The sequence below is a fragment of the Acanthochromis polyacanthus genome, chromosome 2 (genome assembly GCF_021347895.1).
Source record: "Acanthochromis polyacanthus isolate Apoly-LR-REF ecotype Palm Island chromosome 2, KAUST_Apoly_ChrSc, whole genome shotgun sequence".
Taxonomy (NCBI): Eukaryota; Metazoa; Chordata; class Actinopteri; family Pomacentridae; genus Acanthochromis; species Acanthochromis polyacanthus.
This window is the reverse complement of record NC_067114.1, coordinates 28,272,279-28,299,174: the sequence shown is the minus strand read 5'-3', so window position 1 is coordinate 28,299,174 and position 26,896 is coordinate 28,272,279. Positions and strand designations below refer to the sequence as shown.

The 26,896-nt window shown below is 40.2% G+C and overlaps 1 protein-coding gene across 1 annotated transcript in view; it reads left to right on the top strand.

The window, feature by feature from the left end:
- znf507 (zinc finger protein 507) overlaps nucleotides 1-26,650 on the top strand; it is a 34,589-nt gene extending 7,939 nt beyond the window's left edge. Inside the window, exons 2-7 of the mRNA XM_022216818.2 lie at nucleotides 719-3,112; nucleotides 5,400-5,517; nucleotides 5,660-5,768; nucleotides 12,894-12,998; nucleotides 15,902-16,036; nucleotides 18,250-26,650. Of these exons, the coding sequence (XP_022072510.2) occupies nucleotides 722-3,112; nucleotides 5,400-5,517; nucleotides 5,660-5,768; nucleotides 12,894-12,998; nucleotides 15,902-16,036; nucleotides 18,250-18,715 (3,324 nt within the window). The 5' untranslated portion in view covers nucleotides 719-721 and the 3' untranslated portion in view covers nucleotides 18,716-26,650. The remainder of the gene's footprint in view (nucleotides 1-718; nucleotides 3,113-5,399; nucleotides 5,518-5,659; nucleotides 5,769-12,893; nucleotides 12,999-15,901; nucleotides 16,037-18,249) is intronic.
- The last annotated feature ends 246 nt before the right edge of the window (nucleotides 26,651-26,896 follow it).

The following is a 26,896-nucleotide window of genomic DNA, read 5'->3' as shown; positions in this document are numbered from 1 at the left end:
CTGACAGCATGTGCTTTGGGAGGAGGAGAAGCTCACAGCAGCACCTGCTGCTTGTTGAGGACAGTAACTGCAGAATGTCAGAGTCTCCAAAACGGCACAAAAAAGTCGCTAGATTTGTCGCTAGTCGCTTTTGACCAAAAAAAATCGCTAGGACGCTTTGGAAAGTCGCTAGATTTAGAGAGAAAGTCGCTAATTTGGCAGCACTGCCGCTGCCGCGTGCCTGGGCTTGCCGTAAGGCACGTCGGTGATGTAAAATACTGCCGTAAAGCGTGTTTTGGACACTGATATAAACGATAGGATCTTCACATAAAACGATAGACATTTTCTTATCGTCCAGACGATATCTATCGTCATATCGCCCAGCCCTATATATATATATATATATATATATATGTATATGTATATATATTGTGTCGCAGTTGAATGGGTCATTAGTGGTGTGATGGTTAAGCAGGTGTGCTGTTTGTGTTAATGTCACTCAGGTAGAATATATATTTTATGTTAAGCATGCCTCTTTTAGCCATAAGAACTTGCAGTCTTATGTATGTTAATAATATGAGTTTCTAAAATGTCTAAATGTTTCACAGGTACCTTGACATGGATAACATTTTTAGAAATTGGATTGTGTTAAAAACATATTATCCAGCTTCACGTCTAGCTTACCATTTGACACAAATGAGGCTACACACTAATTTTTTTGTTCTTTGCTGTTTGCCAGGTCATGGAGGAGGCCAGAAACGTAGCTGTGCTCATCACACACTCCTCCACTGCCTCTTCTTCCTCTTCCACTTCTTCAGCACGGGGATCCCACACTCAATCCAAAACCCAGCAAACCATTGAGCGGGACGCCTCCCAGCGTTTTCAGCAGAAACGAGCGGATGATTCCCTCATCCAGGTCATCGAGAAGCTCAGCAAGATCGTGGAGAAGCGGCCACAGCGCCGCTGTGTCTTGGGAGGACAAAAAAGAAGACTCCAACTGACCCCGTCTGCAGGGGGAAAGGGAGATGAGGAGGAGATGAGGAGAAGCCGTGACGCCTCTCCCTATAAGAAAATTAAGAGAAACTTTAAGGAGGAGGTGGAATTAGACGGCAGCTCTCTGTCTTCACCTTTGTCAGGTGATAGTAACGGCAATATCTCCTCAATGGTAACAGAGGTAGTTGGTAACCCCAACAGCAGCGACCACAAGAGGACAGTGACATGCTATCAGTGCAGCCTGTGCCCCTATCTGTCCCAAACACTGCCTCTGCTGAAAGAACACCTGAAACAGCACAATGAGCAGCATAGTGACCTCATCCTCATGTGCTCCGAGTGTCATTTTACCTCCAGAGACCAGGGGCAGCTGGAGGCACATGTCAGACTGCACTTTGACAACGGAGGCAATCTGAAGAGGAATGCTACTCATTTAGATACTTACAGAGAGGAAAAGGCAGAGGTTTTTAGAAAGCAGGGTGAGGACTGGACAGAGGATCCGTGTAGTATCGGAACTGATGTGATCAAAGGCTCAGTGGATGGTTCAAAGGAGCTACCACAGAAGAAGAAATGGTATAGCTATGAGGAGTATGGTTTGTACCGGTGCCTGATTTGCAGCTATGTGTGCAGCCAGCAGCGAATGCTCAAGACCCATGCCTGGAAGCACGCTGGCCTTGTCGACTGCTCTTATCCCATTTTCGAGGATGAAGATGGAGGTTCAACAAGAAAAGAGGTACAAGCTGCTGGGAACAATGCCCAAACCAGAGAGGAATTAGTTGTTTTCTCCCCAGTTCTTCAAGATAAAAGCCTTCAAAAGCTCCCCACTGCCTTCAAGCTGCAGCTCTGCATGCCTGTGGCTGTTGACAGCAAACAGGATACATTAAATCTCCCAGGTTGTGATCCCAATGGAAGCCTAAAAACAATAGAGAAAGAGGAGGAGAATGTATTCCCTGTCAAAGACCTGACATCTGAGGAACCCATGGTAGAGGTACAGGTGACAACAGAGACTGAAGAGGAGATAGATGGTCACCATGACAGCAGCTCTGTCACAGACAGCTTACTGTCATCAGCTCAGAAGATTATCAACAGCAGTCCCAACAGTGCCGGCCATATTAATGTGATTGTAGAACGCCTTCCTTCAGCTGAGGATTCTGTTATGGCCACAAACCCACTTCTTCTCAGCCCAGATGTGGACAGGGACGAGAGCTTACTGGAGCCAAAGAAGAAAGAGCAGGACCACATGGAAGATGCAAAGGAGGAAGCTGTCCTTAGCTGCAGTCCAGGTAACACTAATGACAGCCAGCCATCAGGAGCTGATGTCAAATCTTCTGTCGCTAAAACTAGCGACTCTGCAAGGGATGAAAACATTCCCCCAGCTGGTCGTAAGCGGACACATTCAGAGTCTCTCCGCCTGCACTCACTGGCTGCTGAGGCCCTCGTGGCTATGCCTATGAGGACGCCCGAGCTGCCCACATCCAGCGCCAAGATAAGTCTGAAAACCATTGCAGCACAGGCACAGAGCCCACACTTGGGCCAGAAACTTTTTGAGGTGACAACAGCTGCTCAGAAGGCCTCTGAGGGAGGGACAGCAGCAGCTCTGTTGGACTTGGAGCTTCATAGCGAGGACAGAGAGGAGGATTTGGAGCCCCTGTGCTTTGGGGAGGTAGATGAGGAGGGCCCAGCCACTAAAGCTGGCATCAGCCTTTCACTGCTTACTGTTATTGAAAGACTGAGAGAGCGCTCAGACCAGAACGCCTCAGATGAAGACATCTTGAAAGAGCTTCAAGATAATGCACAGTTCCAAAATGGAGCTGTAGCGGGAGTGGTCACTGGAAATGGAGCAGGGAGTTACATGTGTAGCATTCCAGGAGTGGATGGGTTGGTTGGCTCTCCTGATGGCGGTCTTGTGGATTACATCCCCGGCAGTGAGAGGCCCTACCGTTGCCGTCTGTGTCGCTACAGTAGTGGCAATAAGGGCTACATTAAACAGCACCTGCGGGTGCACAGGCAGAGGAAGCCTTATCAGTGTCCCATCTGTGAGCACATTGCCTCAGACAGCAAGGACCTGGAAAACCACATGATCCACCACTGCAAAACCAGGATGTACCAGTGCAAACAGTGTCCAGATGCCTTCCACTACAAGGTGAGGAGACATCAACATGCTGCCTTTATTTCTGTTCTATCTAATTCAATATTCACGTTATTATTTATTGTTATGTGGTGTAATGTTTTGGAATCAAGTTGTGGTGGCCGTTGAGGTTTTCATCATTTTAGAGTAGGCAGAAGTGCAGGATGCACTGAGCTAGAGGCTGTGTAGGTGCAATGTTTATGTATGTATTATGTAATATAATACTGACAGTTTCATAAGGCTCAGTCATACCATTGTGTTATAGTTATTACTTGTTATAGTTTTCCCTTTACAAACAGCTCTACTTGCATATGCTATGCCATGTTTTTGGAAACGGGGGGAAAAAAGACCGTGTAACAAGAATCTTTTTCTTTGTTTCTTTCTAAATGCATTTCTGCATTGCAAGTAATCAGTGTATGCATGAACCTTTTCTGACATGGGATATGTAACATTACTGGCTTCATTAGTCTGTTGCAATGATTGAATGCAGTCTATTAGACATCAGTCACTTTTACGTTAATGTTCCTCTTGATTTCCTTTCGACACACAAATGACAGTGACAAGAGAGCCACATTGTGCACACCGTGTTTTTCATATACAGAAGACTAAATCTGAGCTAATAACAGCCTTTCAAAATGTCCAAAGTACTAATGGCCTAGTTTATTTATGGTTGTCTGAACACTGAAAAATTTGTCTATGGGGATGATAATCTACCTTTACCAACAATAAAACTATCCTGACAGTTGTGATGAAGCTCAGGACTCAACCAAAAGATGTCGTTTATGTAACCAGTGATTTCATTATGGTTTATAAATTATGACTATGAGACAGCTCACTGGCCAGAGGTGATGAAAAGTACATTGTGTGACTTGTTGTTAGATCTCACTGTCGGGAATGATTTTAAGTAATTGATGAAATTAGAGTTGTTGTCCCATGTACATAAATGCACACAACTCACTGGCTTTGGAGAATTACTCACAGGGTTCCCACTTCTGTCTGATGCTGCAAGTATGTAATAAAGTCAGAGGAAAGACTCCCGTAAACAAGCTGGAAGCAGCAAAGTGAACTTCAGCTCCTGGAAATGATTTGTCAAACCCCAGATTCAGTGTTGAAGAGTCTAAATTTAATTGTTACAGTATTTGTTTTCATTACAGTAAACTTTTATTTTTGTGGATATTTCAGTTTGTAATAGAGGTAGAATTGTACATAAAAGTAAAAAGCAACAGTGTTTCTAATTTTGGCTCTAAACTGTCTCTTTTGCACACTGCATTGTTTTTGGACAAATATTGATGCTGAAATGTGGAAAAACTTTTCCATAAATCACTTCCCACAACTCCAGGTCTTTCACTGGTGCATGCTTCAGTGCGTTTGTCAATGCGACTGCATGCAGTTCAAACTTGACAGAACTTTATGAATAAGTGACAAAGATCCTCATTCAGACACAAAGTTGACAGGTTCAGGTGTAGTCAAATTAATGGCAAAATGCACTCGTCTGAAAGAGAGTTACAGAGCTTATGATCTTGTAGTATCTTATCAATACGACTCACTGAAATCAGAGTGAATTTGACGTATGAGTAAGAGATTATGGGATTTTTTTCAGCATGTTAGGAGGTCACTATGTGTGTTATGTAATATTTCAAGACTCATCAGATATCTGTGCAGAACACATGAACTGTATTTTGGATTATCTGTGTTGTACACTTGTTTTGTGGAAAGTAATAACACTGTAACCGTAGCACAGAAAGGTCCCTGTAGCTATATACACTTTGGATTTGCCCGCATCACCAACAGATAAACTTCTGTACATGTGCATAGTGGGTATGTTTTATCTTCCCCTAATAGAGAATCTTGTCCACTGTCGGCATCTGTTTTTTTGTCAGCAAACAGAAACTGTAAGTTAAGGACTAAAGAGATAAATAATCTGTTTGATTTACCAGTGTGTAGTGATAGAACTTCTGAGTAAAAGTTGAAAGTTGGAAGAGCATGATTCAGAGCTGCTGATAAAACTATTGATTTCACTGCTATCGTGGGACTCCACTGACACTCCGCAGCAGAAATGAAGTCCATCATATCACGTAACAGATAAAGGAGTTAGACTAACAGAGTTTCTAATTATGAAGGGTGAAAGTTAGCCCACTGCTATGATATCTGTGCCAGAGATGGCATTAGTGAGTTAGAAGGCCTGTTAAACCTGCACAATGCTTCATTAAAGATCATAGCATGGTGTTTTGAATACATATGCAATATGTTTTTTTTGTTTGTTTCGGCAACTGATGTTGTGCATGTATGTTTCCCTTAATAGAGTCAATTAAGAAATCATGAAAGAGAGCACCATAGCTTTGGCAGTGACATAGCAGCACTCACGCCACTCAGTGAAACTGTGGCCACAACGGAAGAAGCTGAACGGGTAACGGATGAAGGTAAGATGCTTGTTTTTATGTCCTCATTATGTGCAAAGACGGAAAAACTAGTTGTTACAAGATAGTTAACTGATAAGGTGAGTCTCTTCTCCCTGTGTTGTTCTCAACAAGATGTTTCTGCTTAATTTGTCTTCAATTACAGAATGTGGTATGCAGAAAATGTACAAGTGCGATGTGTGTAATTACACTAGCGCGACATATGTTGGGGTGAGGAACCACCGGCGGATTCACAACTCTGACAAGCCCTATCGGTGAGTTGTTAAAGAAACAAACTAATAGAATTGCACCATCATGGCCTAAATGCAGGTCCTCATATCACTCACTGACCAATCCAGAGTAATTGCACAGACATGTCCTGATTGAGGGCTGCATAGTGGCGCACTGTTTAGCACCATTGCCTTACAGCGAGAAGGTCCCCAGCTTTGGATCTTTCTTCATGTTTCCTGGTGCATGTGTGGGTTTTCTCCAGCTTCTCTGGCTTCCTCCCACAGTGCAAAGACATGCTGAGGTTAATTGTTAATTCTAAATTGTCCGTAGCTGTGAATGCGAGTGTGCTTGTTTGTCTCTATGTAGCCCTGACGACCTGTCCTCTCCTGCCCCCATGCGACTCTAATGAGGATTAAGCGGTGTATGGATAATGGGTGGATGTCCTGATTGAACTCTTAAAGTGGTTTAACTTTATGCGTCAGTGTGCGTTCAGTCTGTTAGAGTTGCTCCTTCTCATTTGCAAACGTTGAAAAGTTTAACCTTTATTTTTTTCCACTTTGGATTATTGCCTATTTGAGCTGTACCATCTCCAGACATGCTGGTTTGAAAACTTGTGCTTGGTTGTTTTTCGCCACACTATTCTTCCTTTTAATGGTGCTGCTGTTGCCAAGCAACTCCACACTCTTGTTGGTGTACCAGGGAGCATGCTTGAAGCCGGCCGACATGGCAATCAGAACAACAACAAAAACGATGGACATCCCTGCAGAACTCAGATGAGAGGATTTAGATGGACAAATCAAGGAGAGAAAAAAGATGGAGTCCAGACAACAGATTCTGGTGGACAAGAAGACCTATAAGTGGTGTCTCCCATGTATCATCATGGGCGATGTGAGACTGTTGAACAATAAGATGAATGAGTTAACAACCCCAGTATGAAATGGAGAGGACTTTGTGAGTGTACTGTTATGTGAGCTTACAGAGACGTGGCTATAGAAATGTACTCCAGATCCTATCGTTACCATCAACAGCTTTCAGACAGTTCTGCCAAACAGAAATAAATCCAAGAGTAGGAAGGAAAGAGGAAAAGGGCTTGCCACTTTTATTAACAACAGATGGTGTCATCCTGGTCTCGTTACCAGGGAGGAACATTTTGGCAGCCCAGATATTGAACTATTAGTTGTGGGGCTCTGAGGGTATGTTGGCATCTGAAAAATGAAGCGAGCATGGAAGTTCATTAAACCTGCATTCTTTCTTACTGCCAGCAGGAGGCGGAATCTCTGGTTGCAAAAAGAAGTCCAGTTGAACACAAGTATTCAGAAACTGAACAAAATTCTCACTTGATTTGCTATCTTTGTAACCATTTCCTCATGGTTTATTGTTTCACTCATTACTTTTCATTTCTTTTTGAACACAGCAGAGTTCATTTTGTAAATTATTGTCCCATTTAGAGTCCAATGGAGGATAAAGTATTGTGTGTTCCAGGACTTACCTGCATTGTGATTGATGGGTTGTTACTGTATCAACAAGCGTAGTGTCCTCAAGGTCTGAGTCGAATCCACCCCTCACTTGTTACATACAGTTTCAAAAGAGAATTTTCCAGAATTTTCCAGGCTTAAAAATGGGACTTGTCAAACCAACAAGTCCCTGAGCAACTGTTACACAGCAGTTTCTCTATAGAGATCATTCAGATTTTTGTAATTGTGATTCCTATGATTAAATTCAAGGCATGAAAAGGTTGCTTGCAACAAGGACAAGGAACAGGTGGAGGGTTCAAGTTTGTTAGCATTTTCACTTTGTTGTTGGAGCTCAAGATTACAGAATGGTGTGGACATTTTTTAACAACATACAAATTAAACTGCAAACCTTTGTCCTCCAGAGCTTGTGCAATACACAAACATTGCCCTCATTATTATGTTTACTGGTGAGTCTTCCAACCATAAAAATGTGAGGAAGAGCAATAGTGAGTGAGAAAGAAGTTCTCCAGCAATTAGGAGAAGAACTTCTCCCATTCCAGGCTGCACAGTGATGTAGTGGTTAGTATTTTTGCCTTGCAGCAAGAAGATCCCCGGTTCAAATCCCGGCCTGGGCCTGGGCCTGGGCTCTTTCTGCATGGAGTTTGCATGTTCTCCCTGTGCATGTGTGGGTTTTCTCTGGGCACTCCGGCTTCCTCCCACAGTCCAATAATATGCTGAGGCTAATTGATTATTCTAAATTGCCCGTAGGTGTGAATGTGAGTGTGATTGTTTGTCTCTATGTAGCCCTGTGACAGACTGGCGACCTGTCCAGGGTGTCCCCTGCCTTCGCCCGAGTCAGCTGAGATAGGCTCCAGCACCCCCCGTGATCCTAGTGAGGATAAAGTGGTGTATAGAGAATGAATGGATGGACTTGTCCCATTCCTAGGTTTCACAAAATTCCACCTACAGTTGTATATCCATGTTTGTTTCATACTTGTTGTGCTTGCGTGCACGTATCATTTGTCTTTGTCACTCAGAATAAGCTCTGAAAAGCCCACCTGTGATAGTCTTGCACTGTCTAGCTCTTATCAGAAGTCACCTCCTGTCAACACTACTCAGACTGACGACTGTCAGTCATACATCAGTAGTGAGTAAGTATGTGCCCAGGTAGAGTAGTGTTCTCTCTTTAGAGCCGTTTATGCTTGTGTTGAAATGGAGACAGACAGACTTACAACCCAGCTTAAGATGGTACAGTTAAGTAAAGAAGCAACATTTGCAACAACTATAATAAATGGGAAAATAGTGTACATCCTTAACACACACACACTAAGGTACAAATTCCTGATTTGGTGTTAGTCTTTAAATATATACAAGCAAAAGCTCAGAGGTGTCCATTGAGAAATTTACTTTCAGGAGCTAAATCATGACTTCTGTGATTCTTTTGTATGTTATCCCTTGCTAATCCAAACATTTGTTGCACCTTGCTAATAAAAGAGAGCAGATGAAATGAAGAATACTTTAAGTTCAGAACTTAAAAATTCTTTGTAGTTAAATAACATGAAAAGAGCTATCAGGGATCAAACCTAAATTCATGCACCGCTGTTTAAAATCGGATTCTGGTTGGGTGCAGGAGAATTAAAACTATTTCAATTTTTAATTGACCATGTGAAAAGTGCATGATAAGAATAAATAATTTAGCAAGTGCACATGTTTCATAATTTATTGATTCAATTTGTGAAAACTGTCCATCTAAATGTTTTAATCCTTTCATTTTGTGCCAGTTTGCTTGACTGATGAGCTCTCATAAGTTCAGTTTCAGTGGTCAGTTAAAATATTTTGGCTATTGATTTTCCTCATTTTTGTCAGAAAAAACTTGGATATGGATCATGAGCAGTTTTGTTAATTATGACATTTTCACCAGTGATACAATTAATCTTCTTAATAACTAATAATTTTAAAGTCTCAAATGTCACTGGAGACTGTTTGCAGACATTAATTAAATAATCTTTTTTCTATAAACAAGGATGTGTGCACTGTAAATATGTTATTGTATGTTTCAGTGTGGTACTTCAATATTGCTCTTCTAACAGATACTTGTTCTGTAGCTTTGTTCTTTGTATTTTATGTTCTGTTCTTTCCACTTTGAAAGTTGTTGGTTTTATTTGTGTTTGCAGTCCCTGTCCTTGTAATATGTTAATAATAGCTACAATAACTGCATGTGACATTTAGCTATGATGATGGCACATTATTGAGGTAAAACTAAATTTCAGTATTTGTGAAGATTGAGTACATATCTCTTATCTGTTACAAATTGGATAAAAGTATTACGGACCTGTGTTTATTATACTGAGCATGACACTTTGCCTTACCACAGCATTTATCAACTTCACATGATCTCTGACTGAGATCTGCAGTCCTGGCTTTCTATTGTGTGGGAAGGGAAAACTTGAATTTAAGTGAATGTTAGAAAGGTTATTGTTTCAAGCTATAAGTGAAACGAATAGCTTGAGTTCATTGCCATTTCTATGCTGTGTCCTGTAGCTGTACTTGTTATTTCAGAAAGGTCCATTAGATGGCAGTAGATGCCTTGTAATGTTCAGACCAGCACAGTAATGTCACTGTGTAGGAACGGCCACACACTGTCAGACTGTGCCCTCACTGTGCCTCCCTCCCACACTCTATATTAGCGCTTGTATTTGTGTTAGCTCAAAGCACATATGGGTGTTTGTGTCGGCTTTTTAACAGTGCGCTGATGCTTTTGCTCTAAAGTCAAATGTACAGTTAAAGGTACATGCACACACAATTTCTTTTCGCTCTGGAGAAGGTCAGCCTTCATTTAACTGTATTTCTAGCCAGAATTGTCAGCCGCTGTCAAGAGAAAAGCAAGAGATTTAAATTCAAGCACCAGAGGGTGTGGATGCCTGATTAAAATGAGTCTCAGGGCTGAAAATGACTGAAAAACACAGTAATCTGTACTCACATTGTGTCTACATGACTACACACTTTTCTTTGTTTGATTTTTTTCTTCTCTTACATAAAAGCCAAACATTTATTGTTTCCAGTGTCTTCTTCCGTAGCCATATACTTAAAAAGAATAATATCTGGGTTTTGGACTGTTAGACAGCACAAACCATATCAAGACATGACCTTGGACTGTGACAATTTGAACAGGAATTTTTCATTTCTTACAAGCAGGTGAAGCGAGCACTTAAGTAGAACAGCCGATGATGAGAAAAATCTTTAAAGGTGGAGTCTGTGATTCTGGAGAAAGATTGTTGATATTTAACATATGTAGACAGCCAGATTTGCTGCCCTGCTTGTTTCCCCCTTTTCACTCCCGCTGTCTTGTACTCAAGCATAAATTTTACACAAGACATGCTGTAATAGTGTTGTGTGGATCGGTCTGCAAAGGTTATCTGTTTGCTATTGCACATGAACTTTGCTGGTCTGTCATACTTGATATTGATTTCTATATACATACAGTCATGTATCCCACAGAATTCTCATTTACTATATACTATTGTTACAAGGAATGTATCTGAATGGAATCTCAAATAGATCAGAGCTACATGTGGTCTGTTGGTGTTAGAGCCAGTGGACATTTTCTGTTGTTTTGGCTCTGTGCTCCTGCACGGTGGATCTGAAATGAAAAGAGTTTGAGGTTAAAGTGCTGACTTTCAGCTTAAAGTGCTGTACTGGAGGATAATGACCGGGATACAGTTCTAAAGCTTTACACCCCATCTGGATGTAAACATCCTCCAATAAACGCTGAAAGTCAGCACTTCACTTTCATAGTCGCACAAAAAAATGTGTCACTGTCAAAATACATACAGATTGTACTGCATTTACAAGTTGTACAAATATTGTGCTGTCGTGTTTCAAGTTTCGAGGACTATGTTCTGCTCCTGAGCCTTGTGTCTTAAGGTATAACATCAGTATTAACATGGGTACTACTCTGCCAGTTACAGTCTAACCCCTAATAATGTAATTTATGAGGAGGTGCTGTGTATAAGCAGTGAAAACAAAAGACAAGGTCCCTGCATTTCATGGTCATGCTGATCGAACACCAATGTCTGCTATCCCACCTGGAGTCAGGCAAGAAAACCATGAAGCTAGTACATGAAACTCTCCACTCTTCATATCAAATATGAAAACCTTTACATTTAAAGTGCTCACTATGCACTGCAGTGTAATGAAGTAACATCGTAAACCATACTCTTCTTACTTAAACATGCCCTTTCAAAAGGGTGGGAAGATTCAGCTGGAAAATAAATTATTCTGTTGGTAGGAGGAGACAGTGCTACATTGTTAAGATGTCTGACACTGTTACAGAGTCTTGGTATTGACTTCTAATAATTAAAATGTTCATGAAATGGTAAATACTATTATTTCTATTGATGCATCCTGTGCAATAGTTTATAGTTTGATGTGCTAGCTGCCATTCCAGTTTTGACATCAGCAACATTTGGCACCTACTTTGAACATGTGCCTGTAGCTAAATCTTTCTATCTGTAGGTTTCCGATCATTCAGCTGATCACCAGTGGCTTTAATAGCCAGGTAGTAAATTGTGATTAACGAGGGAAATGGCTAGACTGCCTCTGCCCCAAGATAGCGAAATCTGCTTCTCTGCATCTCAAAAGCAAAGTCATTTACATGCTGTATCTTGTTTGATCTGTGAAAAAAAAAAACGGTGCGTGTAAATTTTTACGGAAAAATATGTACCGTACTGTTTTTTTGGCACTGGCCAGTAGATTCTACTTATGTCTACTGCTTTCCTTGCAACTGCTACCAAGCAAAAAGTAGAGACCCTTTTCAAAGAACAGCGGTTTTGGTGATCTTGGATTCAAATGAAATCTAGCAGTGATGCTTTTTCACAGTGAGGAAAAAGAGAAAAACTTTTGCCAAACTACTTCTGGACCACTATCCACCTCTCTAGTGTACACTGGTATGCATTAAAACAGTCGGTTTATACCAAAAATACACTTCTTCCATGTCATATTGTTGCCCTCTCAAAATCTCCAAAACTGGAAGCAGTGAACATTTCTAAGTTTGCTGGAGTTACCTTCAGGCAAGGCCACTTTATTTTCTACCACACCACAAGCCAAAGGCACATAAATGTATTTGTTGCAATACACAGTTTGTCCTCTCCTTGAATTCCACACTATCTGGAGCACAGCGTTGTTGGAATATTAATATTGAGAACAATTCCAGCCCACATACTGCAGTTATTGAAATTACAGTTACAATAGTTGAAATAAAACATATTTCTGTTTTATATCTGCAGAGTTATCCTGTTTGGTCAAAATAAAATGAATCGAAACAATTGAATTCTGTTGAAACAATGTGCTGGAAGACTCAGAAATCCCCCCCCCCCCAAACTTTGTTTTAATGCAGTGCCAGTGGCCGTAAATGGAGCGCAGCCTTTGCTTGCGGACCCTGTACTTGAAGTATTTGCCTCTAAGCAGCTAAAAAAAAAAGAAAGCCAGTTTCATCTTCCAACCGCAACATCCAAAGTGCAGCAAAGTAGAAAACATTGTCATTTATTCTTTTTCTCAAAGTGGCAATTTCCTTTCTGTTTTGCTAGGAATCCCTTATCTCCCTTCAGGCTACCAGTGTGAAGAAGCAACACACTGACCTCAAAGTGCAGCTTGTTAAACTAGCCACTCTGTCTCCACGTTCTCTCATCTCTGATGTTTCATTTTTCCGTCTGCTAGGTGCTGCAGCTGTGATTTTGCCACCACCAACATGAACAGTTTAAAGAGCCACATGAGGAGGCACCCTCAGGAGCACCAGGCTGTGCAGCTGCTGGAGCAGTACAGGTGAGAAGCATCAAACACACATCCACTACACGAAGCGATTATAACGATGATCAGTGGACGGCCGAGGTGAAAATCAAGAGCTGTGTCTGACCAAAAGAGTTCTGGGGTTGTCTGAGTCTGTGGAAGTCAGAACACATTCCTGCACTCTCATAGCGCTGACAGCCTGGAGACTTTTGAAATGGGCCTCTGATTGCATGGTTAGTGGTTGGTGGGCGGACAGCGTGAATGGCGGTGAATACTCGATTCTCCTTAAAATGTTAAATGTCCTCAACTCTGAGCGAAGCACTGATTGCTGATTTCCACTTCACTAAGCACTTGTGCTCAGTACCTGCAAAGCTTGAATTCATGTTTCCATACAGTAGAAATGGCACAGACAAAGGCGTTCTTGCTCTCTAAAAGGGTCACTGAAGTTGTCTAGTGGAGCACTTTTCATAACGTCGAGGGACTTGAGATTGACAGATTGCTTCAAAATTGGAGCAGCAGATATCTTGCCTTTAAATGACCTCCACTCATTTATATGGTGTAATTACAAAAGCAATATGTTGTTCCTTTTAGTTCAGATTCAGTGCAGCTCTGCAAACGGAGTAGATATGTTGGCATGTGAAAGGCAGCTCATTCACTGGACGGTTTTGGTGCCTGTCATCCACTTTTCAGGGGTCCACATGGAGAAGCTTTTATTCTCAACATAATGTATTTAATTGCGAGCATTTATAGTTCATGACTACAGTCTTGATGCTGTAAGATTCCTGAATTTGAACCCTTGATGTTCAAGAGTTTCTTTATAAGGTGTATTGAGAACACAAAGACAAGTGCTCTATATAATGCATTAAAATATGTGAAAAAGAAGGAAGAGCTGCATAAAACCTTTACAATTCAAATAATAGAAATTAATAAAAGATGTAAAGACAAAATTTAAATTGCATTAAAGTACATTTAGTACAAGTACAGGTTTAAGCAAATATTTATAGAATTCACAAAAGTCTTACTTTAAGAAACGAGGATAACAAGACTACATCTGGGGCATAAGTTCCAAGAGGAGGTTGTTCCTACAGTGGACAGTATCTTGGCTAAAAGCCATTTCACCATGTTTGGTTTGAACTGTGGGCATCACAAGCAGACCAGCCCCAGTAGCTCTGACAGGCCTACAAGGCTTGTGCTAAGTGAACATATATCTTATATCATTTGAATGCCGAAAGAGACTTTTAGACATTAAGTAGGTTCTTAATTCAATTCTATGTTTTACTGAAACCACTGCAAGGTTTTAAAAGTGTAAGTATTGTAATTTTTTGACGTTTTTCAGCATTTTAACAGCAGCGTTTTCAATGAGTTGAAATGTGTAGTGGGCTAATTGGAAGTGGGCTAATTGGAAGTATAATTAAGCTTCTTTTTTTTTGCTGTTTTCACACAAAACATTCCTCATTTTTTAGGTGTAAAAATAATGACAACTTAATGTGGTCACTGAAGCATTTATTTATAAAGAATAATATAAAGTTAACTGGAGCTCACTCACCAAGAAGTCTGTCTACAGATTCAGATACCTGTATTGCTTTGTGACACTGTTTGCATATTGGAATTTAGTTGTTTTTAACTTATCCCCTATCATTCAACTCAAAAGCAAAATATCACTATAAACTGCTTCTTGTGTATTTTAGCAGTAGACCTGTTGTTGCACCTGCACTTGTTGTTATTGCCCAGGATCCCCAGTACCTCCAGAATCTATGACACAGTTTAGTACCAACAGCACTTCATGAAAACAAGTACTGTCACCAGAGTATTTGTATCAGCTTTGGACAGAAAAATCAGTTCTCATGACTTCCTTTCTTACCAGCATGTTTCACTCAACTGTGAAAACACCCAGAGTGTGACACAAGTGTGTCATATAGCTGTTGTTACTCTGTTTCATAACAGAGTTTCTTCACACCTAAAGAAGACGTTTGTCTCCAGGTCTTCACTGTGCATCAGAGTTCGAGTGACAACTTCCACAGCAGCTCAAAGGAAGCAAATCACATCAGTTAACACACCAGAGTTTGTTGTCAAAGGAGTTGGGGGATGGCATTGTTTCTCTGTGAAATGGTGATCGGCTGACTTAATTGCCAGTGATTTTCCTTGATTCTTTCTGTTAAGTGATTATTTTATTTTGCTCACTTAAATTTACCAATAACTTAGCCTTTGAGCATCCAGTACATCAAACACAAAGCAGAACTGCTTTTTATAAGAAAGGAAATACAGCGAACGATTGAATAAGATGTGCATCGTAGTCAGTTTTTAAACGCTCCATCAAACCATCTGTCAACTCCAAAAGTCTTTTGTTTTTCTAGTTGTGCCAAGAAGCATCTGTTTGTTTCAGAATAAACAGTCTTGCTCACATCTTAAAAGACCATGATTAAACTGAAGCAGACATGCTCTTTTTCTACGAGATAAAGTGGGTAATCGAGTGGACAGCAGTAACTCCATCTGTAGTCAGCAGTGCACATTATGACACACCAGTCTATTACTGTATGAATTCACTTTCATTACAACATAGGTTGTATTATCTATATAGTGTTTTCTCACACAAACTACAATCAGATGCTATAGGTTAAGTCAGCTCGCTTGTCTACTTTATCCTTAGTAATGTTTGCAACTGAGACCATTGAATAGTGCATCATCCATAATTCTTTTCATTTTGACAAATGACTTCACCAGTGTGCTGTAAATCCTATTTCCTCTCTCCATTCTTTGTCTCTGTCTCTCAAGCTCAGTCCCCTGTGGAGTGTTGAGTCAGGATGATTCCTCTTGATAGAAAGTAGCAGAAGGATTAGTCGAACCGCAGTACACATATTAAGTCAGCTTCTACTTGATCCGCTCTCTCTGTTGCTCATCCTCCCTCTTTTGTTCCGTTTTTTCCCCCTCCTCTCTTACAGGTGCTCTCTGTGTGGCTATGTGTGCAGTCATCCCCCGTCGCTCAAATCCCACATGTGGAAGCATGCCGGAGACCAGAACTACAACTATGAGCAAGTTAACAAAGCCATTAATGAGGCCATATCCCAGAGCAGCCGGTAAGCACAGTCAAGCACAGAGATATCAGTACCTGTCCTCTCAGGATTTCTCTCTGTATTTGTAAATTTCAGCCTCTATCCACTGCAGGGCACTGTAGGTCACAAAAGCTATTCTTACTACAATCACTTCAGGCATCTTACATTTAGATACAGCTAAATTATGCAATCTTTTCACTTAAATGTAGCCTTTGGATCCGTCTTTAAAAAATGATTTCATGTTTACATTTAGTGTTACTCATCAAAACACATCAAAACACCTTAAGGCTTCACAAATGTGTTGAATATGTTTTCTTGCTTCTAAAACGTGCAAAGCCTAATTTTAAGATATTTTAAATTTTGCATGTTCTCATCCATGTTCCCTAAATGCAGTCTCTGTCTGCCTTTGTTAGTAAATAGTCATTTCACATTTTAAACTTGACAAACCTAAATATTTAATGTTGTGACATTTTTCGGAGTAAAAGCAAGAACTGTCTCGGTTCTTTTAAAATCAACTTTATCATGTGTAGAACCAATTCCCAACACAACTCCCCTCAGGGCAGTTTGTTCCCAAATTATTTTATATAAATAGCAGTTTTCACGTCTGTCTACAGTCAGTAAGCTATAATGACGAGGCAAAACATGTTTTAAAAATCCGATTTTTAAAGGATCCTTTTCTGTGCCTCCAAATTGTGGTCAAAGGCTTTCTGTTTACTTTAAAAATCCTGGAAATGTGTCTAGAACTTGAAAAGAGTCCAAACTGAATGGACTTGACAAGTTTAAAAAAAGCACATACCTGTAAATATAAGATCTCACAATGCACTCTGCTTTTCAGAGCTAAAACTAAGCTAAAAAAATCAAAGGAACTTTCTGTAGATCTCCACAGGATAACTGTGAAGAGGCATTGATAAGGGCGAGGATATATAACCATTTCTAAAGCTTTTAAGGTCTCAGTGACCTCAGTGAAGAATTTTGAAATCACCGAGCCTCTTCCTGGAGCTGCTATTTTGACCAGCCTCAGAAACTTTCAAAGAATGCTTAAAGGTATCGTGGCTGCAAAAGGTGCTCCTACAAAGTATTGAATTAAGGGTCTGAATACATTTTCAAGTGACTGATTTCTGTCTTCCATTTCTAACTCATTTCCAAAAGTGCCTCAAAGCTCATTTTCACTTGTCTGCATTGTTAATTAAATGTAGATTGACTAGAAAAATGTCAGTGCTGTCAATTAGAAATTCAATCTACAACACAATAAAGTGTGCAGAAAATAAAGAGGCCTGCATACCTTCTGAAGTGACAGTTTGATAATGTTACATTTTAGACTCATTGACAATTGTAAACTGTGGAAAAAAAAAGTGTTGCTTTAACACAGAATGGGCCTGGTCAAATTATGGTCTGACTTCTTTGTTTCCTATTTTTCTAAAACATCTTTAGATGGTAACTGCCTGCAGTTACTGTACTGAGGTATTAAGATTTTTGTGAATATGCAAATGTCTGCTTCCTTTTTCACTATAATCATATATTTTCTATTGAACCTTCAAGTGAATTTGATACTGCTAATAACATATTTCCGAGAAAATATACTTAATTTTGTGATTTTCATGACTTCAGGCTAGGGCTGCAGCTAACGACGCGTCGACAAATTGTCTGAGCACGATACGTCATCAAAAGCGGAAGTGAACATGCAATGCAACAGAAATGTCTGTCCGACCGGAGCGTGGAACACGGATGGACATCGGCGCTGCATCGTGCATATATTATGTATGCATGATGCAGCGCGGATGTCCGCGTTTAGATAAAGCTGTATAGTAAACGCTGACATCCGCGCTTATGATAGATCGCGGATGTCCGCGCTGTATCGTGCATACATAATATATGCACGATACAGCGCCGATGTCCGTCCGTGTTCCGCGCTCCGGTCGGACGGAGATTTCTGTTGCATTGCGCGTTCACTTCCGCTTTTGATGACATATCGTGCTCAGACAATTCGTCGACGCGTCGTTAGTTGCAGCCCTACTTCAGGCTAATGGCAAATCCGATTGTTCTTCTTTTGTACACTTTTCTTGATGCTTTTAGAAATGTGATGCAACATAGTAAAAGTAGATTATGGGCAGCACTTAACTCGTCATCTCGTCACTCTTGTCATCCTTCAACTGTCAAAAAATGTGTGTATTTTTTAGTCTTACTCCATTTTTTGCCATCTTCTTCTTCTTCATACTTGTATCCTCTACTTCGCCCAGAGCCCCTCAGAAGTTGTCTGCGGTGCTGGAGTCGGTGTCAGAGCGCCCGATGGTGACCCCACGTTCAAAGGACAAAGCAAAGGGCCCAACTGAAGCGCTGCAAGCACCCGTATCAGCATCAAAGGCTGGTCTCTCTGTTGATAGCTCAGCAGGCCTCTCTACACCTCCCACAGACCCTTCACAGTGGTCCAGTGAATCCCTGAGCCCCCAGGGGAAGGAACCTGCACAGCTCCAGTCCCAGAGCCAGCCACGCACGGGCCAGTTCCACGTCACAGGCCCTGGCATGGAATATTGCGTGCTCTTGTTCTGCTGCTGCATCTGTGGCTTTGAGTCCACGAGTAAAGAGCGACTGATGGAGCACATGAAGGAGCACGAGGGCGACATCATCAGCATCATACTCAATAAGGAACAACAGCAGCAGCAGCAGCAACCAGAAGCGCAACCCGGCCTCCAAACTGCAGAGTGAGACATGCCCCTCCCTCTCCTCATATTATCACCCACCCTGTGCTTTTACAGTGCTGTCCACAGAAGTATTTCATTAAGTTTCCTTACCTCTAGGAGGTTGTAGAGGATATTGAGGCGTAACAGTTTCACATCTACTGTACTATAGTCGTTAATTGTCATTTTTTAAAAGGTTCTCTGGTTAAGGTTGGTCATGGCATCAGGACGGTGAGGCTGCAGGAGCTACTATCCAATGCAGACACCCTGAAAAGGTTTCAGGACAAGTGATTCAAGGATTTTCTGAGTGGTATGTCATTTGAAGCAAATGTTTAAAACATGGAACAACATGATAATAAGCCATTAATATTTGTGTCAAGCAATTTCACGTGAAGAAGACATAAAATGTGTCTATGGGGAAGTGATTTTGATTTCAAGGGAAAGGCCAGACCTCTGACCCATGTTAGACATTTCACTATACAGGGAGAAGTTCATACCTCAGAAAACCACACAATCCCTCACCAGAAATGGAAAAAGATTCACATATTTTCCAGTCTAATTCATATATTATTGAGTACAAGGCAGCTCTTTTATTGCTACTGTAATATTTAATGTATTTAATCACACACAGTCAAGGCTCTAGCCTAGTAAAGGAGGTACATGTGCAAATTCAGCAATGCCTAAAGGCGTTTTTCACTGCTCGAATATCATTTAATATTTATCCATTTATTTTTATGCATGTTGGTTTCCGTTATGCCAATTTAAAGAGGAATATCTTCAATATTTTTTCCTTTTTTTTGGTTTTTGTTCGGGGGGTTTTGTTTGTTTGTGGGACTTGTAATTGTACTTGCTTAATCATTTAAAAATTAGGTTCTTTCGAAGAGAAGGATTTAGATGTCAGAGGAGGACAAGCTGAGTAGAACAAAGCAGAAATGGGCCTGTGAGGATTGTTGTCTGCTGGTGATTTAATGAATGTTGACAGAAGGAAAACAGAAAGGGATGTTAGCAAAGGTAGAGCTCTTATTTTAATTGAACAGTGCCTAGGTATTTGATAAAAGGAATATGTTTTAATGAATGAAACGCAATTATCACATGTGATTGTGGTGCTAGGCTCACTTTCAGAGTTATTGAAGGTATAGTGCATTTCTTTTATAGCCCATGCCAATTTTGTTGTATATAATAACGTTTTTATAATAACCTTTCCACTTTTTGTCAGTGTTTTTAAAATACAAACTTTCTAGTGTCAAGCGCAACTTGAAGTGATTGCTTTCTCAGCTAACAAATGCCTCAAATAGGAAGACCTGGATGTGAAAATAAACTTTGTAAGGACACACATTTTTGAGGTTTTTGTCACATAGTCCTCCCATGTCCACTCACCCACATGTGATTGACTGAAAACAAAAGTGTTTTAGAATTACTGCAGACCCGATAGGAAAACTAGTGGTTGACTGATATGAGTTTTTCAATGGCCAGCACCAATATTTAGATAGCAGGGTGGCTGATGGGCAACATATAATGCCAAGTCAGTGTCATATTGTTGGTATTGTTTTGTTGTCATTTTGTAAAATGCAACTATTTAATAATTATTACAAATGCTGACCTTGAATGAGCATCTGCTTTTTGTCCAGTAAATATATCTGCAATCTGATTTATTTGATATATTCTTTTTTTGCAGTGTCCCCAGGTCATCAGAAAACTAAACTCTTTTCCAAAAAAATAATAATGCATGATTGAAAAACAAAGTTCTGGTGCTCTTAACAGCTTTATTCATCATCTGGCCTTGTGGTTAGCAAATTGTATTCTACTTCATTTCCAAAGCACTGTGTTGCTGTTCAGGGATTTATCTTAGCTCATCTAACAACACCAATTCTATCTGTACAGTAGCTAGTTTTGAATTATACATTTTGTTCAAGGACATGTTTTGGAAAATTCCTTTCTAATTCTAGATTTACTTTATCCTTAACATGCAATGGCCTGTGTCTCTCCTTCTGCTTCGCCTTCTCTCTCCTGCTCTGTGCGCCACATTTTTAGGTTTTTCTCTACCTCTTTTAGCAGTGATATTTGTAATACCTGTCACTTGTTCGCAGCATTGAAGACAAGGCTGGACACAGTATGGAAATTGACTCGTTAACTGCGGTAGCTAATCATTCCACAGTAGAAGGTGCAAACTGACCCAACATAGCCCCTGTCAGCTGTCCTCTTGCAGGTCCTTTACCTCTGAGCCAATTCCCAGCTAAAGATATTCATATTTTTTCCACTCAAAGACAGGCTTTTATCTAATTATACAGACAGTAAACATTTCATGCGTATGTTGCTACAAGTGGCTAATGGTATTTACACTAGAAGTCACAACTTCAGATAATGCAGTTAGCAAATGTAAAAGCTGTAATTTATGATACAAGCTATGTCCCCTTGTGTGGCAGTCACACTTTTCATGGTATGTCATGTGGTAATGCTTAATCACCTATTGAAATCTGTTTAACAGTGATTATTGAATTGAAGCTTGATTTAAAAAATAATAATATTGCAGGCTTGCCTTTTTTTTGGCGCAGATAACCTAAGCTGTTTAGTGTCTCCAAAGGTGGCGGTGTAGGCCTCCTTACACAAAGCTATATGTTTAACAATTCCTAGCAGAAGCCAGAAGCAAAAGTAGTGGTTTACCAACAGCCCAAGAACAATGACTAAGAAACAATATTTTGGCAATCTACAACACCAAATTGGAGAAATTCATTTTTTTTTTTTTCCCCAGGAGTCTTTCATGTCTGCTAACAATGGGCTGTCTTTTCTGCTAAATGGAGGCAAAGACAAAGAAAGAAACAACATCTTATCAGTCATAGGAGTGACATGTTCACCACATCAGAACTTATTTAAAAAAGGATTCTTCATGTACAGTGAATCACATGAAGTCTTTCTTCAAAAATGCCAACCACCACCTTGAGTGAGCGTAAAAACTTTTGCACAACTGGGATGTTTTTTCAAACATAGCCATCTCTGATAACTTCTTTTAATGTGGAAAAAAATACATTGTAGAGATACTGCTACTACCTGCAGATTTGTCTAATTTTGTGAAGTATGAAAGGCACTCGATTATATCTTGTGGCTAGGGGAAAATGTAGTTGTGCTGGCTGTAGTTAAGGGGAAAAAACCAATACTGACCTGGATGTGAGTCTTTTGTGGTGCCCCCACAACATGTCTACCTTTTGAACTCAGTAAATGGAGCAGAACGGGGACGTGTGCTTGTGGTTAGGGTGATAGATACAAAGGCCGTTAATGATGTGATGTGCTCTCAGCTGGGCTTGAACTGTACCACAAACAATCTAGACCCGACTGCTTACTGAGGGAGAAAAGTCAAGCTGCCAGGTCATTGAGCACCACCCTCCTAGGGATCCCTCAACTGAACTAAACACTCCAGGTTAGGAGCTGAATATGACTAGAAGGAATCATCAGTCTGACCCAGGCAGGACCTCCACAGACATACACCAAACACAAAGTGAAACACAGTCAGACATGATATCTGTGAGATATGACCGCACACGTGTGGGAGCTGCAGGGAACTTGGGGGAAATGTGGGAGTCCAGTCGCTCAGAGGCTTACTTCAACATTTCACGCTGGTCAGTCATGACCTGGATATCTGGGCCAAAGAGAGAACCTGTGGATAGCGTCATGTTAGGAAGATATCTCCACTTCAAGCTGGACAAACCCAGCCTGACGTGACTGCCCTATTTGAGCAGCACAGTGGCTGCTTAAATAGTCATCGTGCCTTTGACATCTGGAGGAGACCTGTGGTCTGGTTCTCCATCAGCATCCATGTTGCTCCATGGTTTGCTGAGCTTGTGGCCCCAGTGTAGCACTGGTCAAACATGCCAGACATCACACTGTCCCCTTGCACATGAGCAACAGCCACAAGATGATATGTGCAGGTAGAGAAATGAAAGACCACAACAGAGTTCACGGGAAGAAAGAAGGAAGGTGAAAAATGGCAACAGACAGTGGTAGCAATGGACCATTCTGTAGAACAGTTTACTCCACTGCAAAGAGGACTTTGTCCACTATGACTTGTCCTTTATAGGAAAGGAGCAAAACAAAAGGACTAGCAACTGCATAGACAGGATCAAGAGTAGCCGTCATGTCTGGGCTTTTGACATGTTTGTCATTGCCGACAAGTATCAGCAGATGGCTACATTTGGTAGACATGTATGTGTAGAGCCAATAGAGTATCAGTGCAGTAGTTACACCTGTTAATGAGAAGTGAGTTCAAGGATCTTTGTTGGAGTACAAAGAGAAGCCCATTGTGGTTAGAGGGATAGATACATGTACAAAAATAAATGTCAAGACACAATTAGATTCCTGTACAATTAATACAATCAATTACATAATGAGCTTCAGACATGTTGGAAAAAGGTCGTATATAGCAAAAACCATGATATTTTCCTAAATCATACAATACGAAAAATTAAAATTAAGTCTAAAGTGAATGGTTTGTCATGGGACAAACTCCAGTCTCCTGGGTGAAAGTCCTGTGTCGAACTTATGCTGCCACCAGCTCACCATCCTGTTCATGTGTGCTTTGGGGCTCTTTAAAAATGGAAAAGGTTCCTACGATATTGTACTGTTACTGTACCTAGAGAAAATATGTGTCTTCCAAAACATAAGTGAGAATGCAGTTTAGTTGTATAAGAACTTCTTAGAGAAAGGTCTGCACCAGCCCACACAGATGCATGTTGTATATCTTAGACTGTCACTGGAGTTCATGTCAAACAAAGTGTGATGTTCAATTTGAGACACAAAGACTGGGGGAAAAAAAAATCTGCTGATGGTTTGATGTTGATTACTGAGTGTCGGTAACAATGTCTCAACCCATCCAATGGATCATCCAGTCCCATCATGCAGGACGCCCTATCATGTTAATTCATCGGTATGCCCCCACTTTTTTACGCTGACATAGACCGAGGCTGAGGAAATTAAGATAAAATAGAATATACATAATTCATCCCCCACACCCACCGTACATAACAGCTTGGATTTGTGCCTATGCGTGTGTGTGTGTGTAGCGTGGTGGATGAAGCAAAATTAAAACTCTATCTCAAAGACCTGTTACCTGGCCTAGAATTCCCATTATAATAGTAGATAATTGTTGTCAGACTTTTAATTTACTATTCTGCGCGGCAGGATTAAAGATGACGGTGGCATATAAATTTCAAAAATAAAATAAAAGTGGGAATTTACTGTCCCCGTGTTCGACGACTTTAAATGAGGAATGAGAATTAAAAACCGCACCGACACACACACAACACTATTCTTTCAGTTAGATGAAAAGTGGTCATTATTTAAGCCCCAAAAACGAATAAATGAACACAGCTTTAAAAGATTGTTCTGGTCTACTCTTGATTTTATTTTCATATTTTTTGCTACCGTTTCTATAGGCTATGAAAAGTTTTCACATTCTTTTTGTTGCTTTTCAAACATAATTTGTTTTACAAAAATGATTATTTCGCTTCAAAGTGACAGGTAACAGGTTTCTACAAAGTAATGTCATTTGATTACAAATAGAAAATAAGTGATTGCATAAATATTGACGACTTTCAAGTTAGTATTTAGTAGATGCACCTTTTGCTATATTGAGCCAATGTGGACAGGTCTCAGTCAGCCTTACACTTTTAAACACTGCAGTTTTATCCAATTCGTCTTTGCAAAACTGCTCAAGCTGCTCTCACGTTGCACAGAGCTCTTTTCAAGTTAAGTTTCACGATATGGGCATGCTAGTAAGGTAAAGATAAGTCAATAAAAACATCAAAAACTATTGATTTTCACTGGAGATTATCTTTAAGATGTCAAACTCAGATTAATTTAAACACAGCCCATATCTGTAGCTGTGATGTAAAACATGCTGCTGCCTTGTTTGCATGACGCAACACATTAATATCACTGTACGGCTGTTGTGAATGCAAAAAGTTTAACCTTTAGCCGCTCTTTTCCCATTAGTGGTGTGAAATCTAAAATGTCTCCCCACGTTGCTTCTCAGATAGCCCGGCATCATGACTCTCTGTGCAGCATTGCAAAGTTCTATTCATATTGCTGAAAATAAAATTCCAGCCTACACGCAGTCAGATTATCCCCAAGGCTGGGGAAATGTATTTGGATATAAATGTGAAGGTAAAAAGTAGCTGTCCACTGATGGCATCGATCACAGATTACAGCCCCACTCAGTGCAGCTGGCGATCGTTCATTCATGTCATCGTCAAGGGATTGAGGAAATTATTAATATCATCAGATTGACCCTTTAAACTTAGTGTGTGTATAAGTAGATATGATCACAATTGCTCACAAAAGTAAACAAGAAAAGCACTCAGTACTCTGCCAAGGCTGCTCAGTCGTATCATTTCCAAGACTAAAGTCCAGATGTCCGATTTTCTGTAAGATCACAATCGTGATCGAAAGCAGGCAGCTGACGTAGTGTTCAATTGTAGTCATAGTTACAGTGACGCTGTCTCGCAACGAAACAGAAATCTTTAACAAATCCGTGGATCCAGGCTATAAGCCGCATCACTGCCACAATCTAATCAATTGGTGCTTGTGTCATTTCTGACCTTCCCTGAATATTTCATCCAATTCCGTTTGGCCATTTTTGAGTAATACAACACCCAGACAAATGTGCGCCGATCGTCACATAACTCCGCCGCGTTCCTCGATGGAGTAAAAATATAAAAAGATAGAGCCTAGGCTTTGATGAAGTTACTGTACACAGGGTCCTCCTGTACCATATATCCTGTACCTCCATCATATGGAGTTGCGATTACAAAGTAGCTCACGATGACACTTTAAGTAGAATGTGGAAGAAAATGATATTTTTGCAATGTTGATTGCTAACAAATGAAGACAAAAAACTGCTTAAAATCAAATTGATTACAATATAAAACCTTATGTCCGAATTACTGCAAGGTTGAGATAACAGCTGAGAAATTCATCTTTGGTTGTTCCCCTGGTGGTGAATACATGTAGACTAAAGAGGATATAGCAAATAGTGATGTATCCCATTTGGTGTGACAAATTGCAAAAGTGTGTTAGCACAGGCAGCAGACACTGCGAGTATGAACCGAAACGTGTGTTAGAGCGTACACGTGCTCTCTGTTCACTACAGTTGCAATTCCCACAGCCAGCTTCGAATTACACCACATTAATCTATGCCATGTTGATAATTGTAAGCAATGACCTCTTTGTGGCAAAGAAAGAATTGTCTTTTTATTCCTTCTTTTTTTTTTTTATTTCTTTTGTGCCTTTTAGTTCGATGTATTCCTCACTGTATAAACTTCATTTTAATACCTAAATGTGCTTGCATTTGATCTATGTTTTGATTTGGCCACTAAATTGTCAGTTGGTGACACTGAAGTGGCAGCAAAGCTCTTGTGTCGGCACTGATCAAGTTAACACGTCAGTATGTTTTTCATGCAGGCTTTTTATTCAGCAATTTGTAGAGACGCAAACAGCAACAGCCCATAGAAAATAGCTCTTTCATGTATTACTAGATAGAGCTTAAATACTTGGGACTGTATTTTAAGTGTGTGTGTATATACTGCAGAACCTCAAAACTGACTTTTTTTAAAGACAAAATCTATATTTTTAATTATCTTGGCAAAAAAAAAGAATTGAAACAAAAAAAAAGCATTTAATTCCAGGCCTGTTCTTATTCATGACCCGTCTTTTTAAGAGAACTGATGGTTGTGAGCTAAAAAACCCCAAAATGAGCTGCATGACTTTAAACCAAAGGAGATGGGGGAGATTCTGATTAGTGTGCTTTTGCTCATATTCAATTTTGCAACTGAGGTTTAACATGGAGTTATCACCAACAATGATGTGACACTTGCTTTGTGTTTATTTATTTTTAGCACTTCATTGGCAGTATTATGTCACTTTGCTATTGTATTTTTGGTAATAAAAACTGAGAAATAAATGAATAAGAAATGACTGTCTTTGGTCATGTTTGTAAGATTATAGCAGCTGTAGTCAAAATTTTCACTGTAAACCTGAAAAACAAAGCAATTCAAAGTATATATATTTTATTATTTATTTCCACAGAAGTTATTTTTAATGTCTTTAGAACAGGAATCAGAGAGCACTTCATTGGTATTTGGACAAGAAATGCGTGACCAGTTCTTCTAACTGAAGCTGACTTTCAAGTGAAGGCACTGAAAAGAGTTGAAATATCAGCCTG